The sequence below is a fragment of the Galeopterus variegatus genome, unplaced genomic scaffold, assembly GCF_000696425.1.
Source record: "Galeopterus variegatus unplaced genomic scaffold, G_variegatus-3.0.2 Scaffold7183, whole genome shotgun sequence".
In the NCBI taxonomy this organism is placed as follows: Eukaryota; Metazoa; Chordata; class Mammalia; order Dermoptera; family Cynocephalidae; genus Galeopterus; species Galeopterus variegatus.
This window is the reverse complement of record NW_007733294.1, coordinates 166268-172644: the sequence shown is the minus strand read 5'-3', so window position 1 is coordinate 172644 and position 6377 is coordinate 166268. Positions and strand designations below refer to the sequence as shown.

At 40.7% G+C, this 6377-nt stretch overlaps 1 protein-coding gene across 1 annotated transcript in view; it reads left to right on the top strand.

Annotated features, from left to right (window-relative positions):
- The window catches only part of LOC103607154 (putative EGF-like module-containing mucin-like hormone receptor-like 4), a 58528-nt gene that overhangs the window by 18926 nt on the left and 33225 nt on the right, over positions 1-6377 (top strand). The window contains exons 9-10 of the mRNA XM_008591689.1: positions 586-753; positions 2282-2476. Coding sequence (XP_008589911.1) covers positions 586-753; positions 2282-2476 — 363 coding nt within the window. The remainder of the gene's footprint in view (positions 1-585; positions 754-2281; positions 2477-6377) is intronic.

Below are 6377 nucleotides of genomic sequence, written 5' to 3'. Positions count from 1 at the left end.
TGATTGTGGATATAATTTCACAAGTTATACGTATATCAAAACATCACATTATGAACCTTAAATATATACAAGTTCTGTGGGTGTTTTTGTCAATCATAGCTCAACAAGATAAAAAAAAATGTTGAGGCATGCAGGGACTGCCACAGTGAAAAGCTATTCTCACATGGAAACCTAAAAAGGCAGTGGAGGGGTAATAATTCTTGTGCCCAGTGGGAGCTGGAGACAGGGAGGAGGGATCAACTAGCAGAAATAGATACAGCCTGGAGATGAAAGAGAATCTGGAAGAAATCCCTGATGTCTCTCTCCTCTCTCACCCAATGATCTGTCACCAGCACCTCTCATGGGTTCTATCCATGGCAAGGAACCTGGGTGGAGCTGTGCCTAAGGGTCCATCTCTGGGGCACTGAGATGGCCAGAGAAGGGCAGAATAAATGAAGAATTAACCCCACAACAGGTGGGATGAAGTGAAACTCTTTCCCACAGTGTTTTTACAGTCTGGTTTCCAACCCAGTTTGCATCGTGATTGACTTATAAAGTGAAATAACAGAACCAGGGAGACCCACCTTCACACTATTCTCTTTCCAGCCTGGTGGTGAGAGAGCAAAACATTTCTGTGTCTACTGGGAAGGATCGGAGGAGGGGGGCAGCTGGTCGACGGAGGGCTGCTTTCATGTGCACAGCAATGATTCTTACACCACATGCAAATGCTTCCACCTGTCCAGCTTTGCTGTCCTCCTGGCTCTTACTCACAAGGTACCATTACTTATTTTCTCCTCCTGTGAACTTGATTGTGTCCAGGAAGCTGTGAGGTCACCCTCTGCCTATCTTAGAAAAAGACTCTAAGATAAGGAGTCAAGTGGTAGTCACTGACTTGAAAGGGGACTCCAGGAAGCAGCAGTAGAGGACTGGAGACATGAAATGGGAAAAGGACAGAAGCCAATGCACAGAGCATTATCCAGCCAGTGACAAATGTGGACATCTGGAGATTATTTCCTCTAGGGGACTCTGGGAGTCAGTGTAGAGCACACATCTTGGAGTTATTCTAACTGAGGGGGGAGGAAGTTGGGGTGTTTATATGCCAAATTCTTTTAGTTGTTTGTTGAGAACAACATCCATAGGGTGTTAATCCTCTGGCACTTTTATGGGCATGATCAGAGTGAGCTCAAGCTAACCAGGGAATCCCTCAAACATTGGGATGTTTGCTTGTCAGCCTCAACAGTAGTAAGTTCCAAGGGGGTCTGGGATGGAGAGCATCTTCTACTCTGCAAGAGAGAGTTACAAGAGAAACTCCCGGTCAGACTGGAAGGAAGGAACTGGCTGTCACCAATGACACAACATAGCCTTCTGAATTTCTCAGGACCCAGCAAACTCTAGGATAAGTCATGTTTAAAAAAATTTACCAGACTTCTTCCTGTATTTCTTCTTAGCTCCAATTCATCAAACATTTACAATATGACAACCACTGGGCTGCATGCTTCATAAGCATAACCTTATTTTATGTATTCAACAAATATTTATTGAGTGCCTACTCCATGCCAGGCACTGTTCTAGACCTCGGGAATACAACAGGGACCAAAATAGATTAAAAAAATCCCAGCCTTCATGAGTATCCACTATCCAATAGGATCACTAGCCACATGTAGCCACCGAGCACTTAAAATGTGGCTAGTGCAACTAAAGAACAGACTTCTTAATTTAATTTTATTTTAGTTCATTTAAATTTAACAACTGGAGCAATGTAAAATATTTTTCGGTTCAATGCAACTTTATTGTTTGGTAGGACCATATTTACTTTTACTGCTGAAGATATAGTATCTAAATTGAGATGTGCTCTAAGTGTGAAATACACACCAAATTTCAAAGGCTTAATATTAAAAAAAATAGAATGTGAAATGTCTCATTAATAATTGTTTACATTTATACTGATTATACATCAAACTGATAATATTTTGAACCTTTTGGATTAAATAAAATATACCTGGTAAGTCGATTTTACCTTTTATTTTTTTTTACATTTGTTACTATGGCTTCCAGAAAATTTAACATTACACATGAGGCTCACACGTCCAATTTCTATTGGACAGTGTTGGTCTAGTGGTTTTGGTTTTTCAACATTCCAGGGTGGTAAATGCTACTACAGCCCCCATTTTGAAAATGGGAATGACAAGTTTCAGAGAGATTAATTCACTTGTCAGGATTGAACTAGGAAGCCCGTCTGAATCTCAGGTACAGAACAGCACAGCTGGAAACTATAATGGACTCCTTTGATGGCTTGCAGGAGGAGGATCCCATCCTGACTGTGATCACCTACGTGGGGCTGAGTCTCTCTCTGCTGTGCCTCTTCCTGGCAACCATCACCTTCCTTTTCTGCCGGCCCATCCAGAACACGAGCACCTCCCTGCACCTGCAGCTCTCCATCTGTCTCTTCCTGGCTCACTTCCTCTTCCTCATGGGCATCAACAGAACTAAGCCTGAGGTAGGCAATTTAACCAAATGACCTGCTTGTCATTATCAAATCTAGCCACGTTGTTTTGAGAAAAGATGGGGAGAGAGACATTAGTTAGCAGTGGTGGCATAGGGGGAAAAAGCAAGTATTCCCATTTCAGGTCTCCTGCTGCATAACTTTGAAGAAGGTTCGTACTTTCTGAGAAGCCATTTAGCAAAGCAATTGAGAGTCAAACTGATGGTATTAGATAGTGTTACATTAGCTGCTGTAACAAATCAACTCCAAATTGTCAGATGCTCAGCAGAGTTGCAGTTAATTTTCCCCTTATGCAACAATAGAACATAAGCAAACAGGTTTTTACAGTGTCTACTATCTACCCTCAGACTTGATCGAGGCTCTGTGGTCTTGCAAACACAGATTCCAGGGTTGTCCTGGGTTCCTTTCCATCTTAGCCAACTAGAAAGGGAAAAGAACATGGCAGAGTTCATTGGGGGAGTTTTATATGAGCTACACCAGGAAGTGGTGCATATCCCTTCCTCTCATATTGTATTGGCTAGAACTCAGTCACATGGTCACAGCTAATTGCAAGGGTGGCTGGGAAATGTAGTCCCTGGCTGGGAAGCTACTTTCAAGGTGACAAATCCATACTCTGGATTTGAGGCTGAGGAAGAGGATTGCATTTTTGATGAATTGTGATTTTGCCATGCTGATCTGCACCTGAATCTAAACTCTTCTTTCTTCTTGCTGTAAAACCTTGTTGAAGTGACCTCCCCTTTTTATATATCTATTTTATTTTTTTAATTGACAATATTGTATGTAGGTATTGTGCATAACATGTTGTTTTGAAATGTTTCCATTGTGAACTGACTAAACCAAGCCAATTAGCATATGAATTACCTCACATGCTTATCATTTTATTGTGGTGAGAACACTTAAAATCTACTCTCTTAGCAATTTTTTTTCAGAAAGGAAGAAGTAAAACTATCTCTTTATTTGTAGCTGATATAATGTTTTCTTTTTGAGTTTATTGATTTTTTTAAAAATTTTGAATATTCATGGGATACAAAGCTGATTGTTCCTCCTCTTGCCAATGATGTGGGGGCCAGATTCATATTGGGGACATAGCCATTACCAGAGATTGCTTTTGTACCCTTCGTCCCCTTCCAATTATCCCCCAACCTCCCTCCCCCTTCCCCTCTCCCCTCAACTTCAATTTGTAGCCCAAGGAATGTTCCCTCCCTCTGTTGGATCATGGGACTACTGTGGTCTTTCTTTCCTGCCTTCCTTTCTCTCTCAGCCCTCACTTATGAGTGAGCACATGCGATATTTATCCCTCTGTGCTTTGTTTGTTTCACTCAACATAAGTTTCTCCAGGTTCATCCATGTTTTTGCAAATGGGAGTATTTCATTCTTTTTTATGGCAGAGTAGTATTCCATAGTGTATATATACGACAGTTTCCTTATCCAATCATCTACTGATGGACATTTAGGTTGGTTCCATATCTTGACTATTGTAAACAGAGCTGCAATAAGCATGGGAGTGCAGGTATCTCTTCGACATGATGATTTCCATTCCTCTGGATATATGCCCAGAAGAGGGATTGCTGGATCATATGGAAGATCTATCTGTAGTTGTTTGAGAAACCTCCAAATTGTTTTCCAAAGTGGTTGTACTAATTTACAGTCCCACCAACAGTGATGTAGTGTTCTCTTCTCTCCACACCCTTGCCAGCATTTGTTATTCACTGTCTTTTTGATCATAGCCAGTCTAACTGGAGTGACGTGGTATCTCAATGTGGTTTTAATTTGCATTTCCCTGATGACTAGTGATGTTGAGCATTTTTTCATGTATCTGTTGCCCATTTGTATGTCTTCCTTTTAATTTGGTCTTTTATTTTTTTACTGTATAATTGCTTGAGTTCTATGTGTATTCTGGATATTAGTCACTTGTCAGATGCATAGTTGGCAAAAAATTTCTCCCACTCTCTAGGTTGTCTTTTCACTCTGTTGATTGTTTCTTTTGCTGTGCAGAAGTTTTTAGTTTGATATAGTCCCATTTGTTTATTTTTTCTTTTGCTGCTTGTGCTTTTGGGCTCATGTTCATAAAGCCTGTGTCCTGACCTAACTCCTGAAGTATTTCACCTATATTTTCCCTTAGTAATTTTACAGTTTTGGGTCTTATACCTAAGTATTTATTCCGTTTTGAGTTGATTTTAGTGCATGGTGAGAGATGCATATCTAGTTTCATTCTTCTGCATATGGATATTCAGTTTTCCCAGCACCACTTGTTGAAGAGGCAGTATTTTCCCCAATGCAGATTTTTGTTGCCTTTGTCTAATATCAGATGGCTGTAAGCCTAAGGAGTGATTTCTGGGTTCTCTATTCTACTCCACTAGTCTGAATGTCTATTTTTATACCAGTACCATGCTGTTTTGGTTACAACAGCTTTGTAGTATAATTTGAAGTCAGGCAGAGTTATGCCTCTGGCTTTGTTATTTTGCTCATGATTGCTTTGGCTATTTGGTGTCGGGTCCGCAGCTGGCTGACCTGAACAGCCCTTGCCTTGTTCCTTTCGGTGGGCGAGCGAATGGCCCGGATTACTTTTTCCGTCCGGTCCCCTTTGAGAAGGAAATGGGGTAAGAGAGCCGTGAAGAGAGGTGAGCACAGCCGCCGGCCCCAACCAGCCCGGTTTAAAAGACACTCAGACGCGGCGGGGGTTCTGTCGAGCAGTTCCATTTATTATCACACAAGCACTTGCTTTTATAAGCAAATGGGGAAGGCAGGTTTTTTACATAATCCTATCAGCTTAAAGGTCAAGGGCATGCATCCTGTCTTAATGCCTAGCTATTGTAGTCATGCAGTGTTCATGAGCACAGAAGCACGTATTTGGCCAATAAGGGCTAAGGCAAGGTTCCTGCAGACACCCCCACCCTACTTCCTCCCGGCGCAGTCTTAGGCTGCCACGTTAATGCACCCTTGTGGGCCCATAATGGCGTCGCTTGTAATGTCACTTAAGGTGGCGTTAGTTTTTAAGGCCCGACAATTTGGGATCTTTTGTTTTTCCATATGAAAGGCAAGATTGTTTTTTCCATTTCTGTGAAGAATGTCATTGGTATTTTGATGAGGATTGCATTGAATCTGTAGGTCACTTTGGGTAGTATAGATATTTTCACAATGTTAATTCTTCCAATCCAAGAGCATGGAATATCTTTCCATCTTTTTGTTTCTTCTTTAATTTCTTTCAGAAGTGGTTTGTCGTTCCCATTGTAGAGGTCTTTAACCTCCTTGGTTAAATTGATCCCTAGGTATCATATTTTTTTGGTGACAATTGTAAATGGGCTTACTTGCTTTATTTCTCTTTCTGTTAATTCACTATTTGAGTATGTAAATGCTACTGATTTCTGGGCATTTATTTTGTATCCTGCAATGTTACTGAAGTTATTAACCAGCTCTAGGAGTTTTTTTTGATAGAGTCTTTAGGTTTTCCTATATATAGTATCATGTCATCTGCAAATAGGGAAAGTTTGATTTCATCTTCTCCAATCTGGATTGCCTTTATTTCTTTCTCTTGCCTGATTGCTCTAGCTAGTACCTCCAGTACCATGTTGAATAGGAGTGGTGAGAGTGGATATCCTTGTCTTGTTCCTGTCCTTAGGGGAAGAAGGCCTTCAATTTTTCCCCATTCAGAGTAATACTGGTGGTGGGCTTGTCATAAATGGCTTTTATTGTGTTAAGATGTTTTCATCTACACCTAATTTGTTGAGAGTCTTTATCATGAAAGAATGTTGAATTTTGTCAAATGCTTTTTCAGCATCTATTGAGATAATCATATGGTCTTTGTCCTTGAGCTTGTTGATGTGATGTATCACATTTATTGACTTTCATATGTTGAACCATCCTTGCATCCCTGAGATGAATCCCACTTGATCAT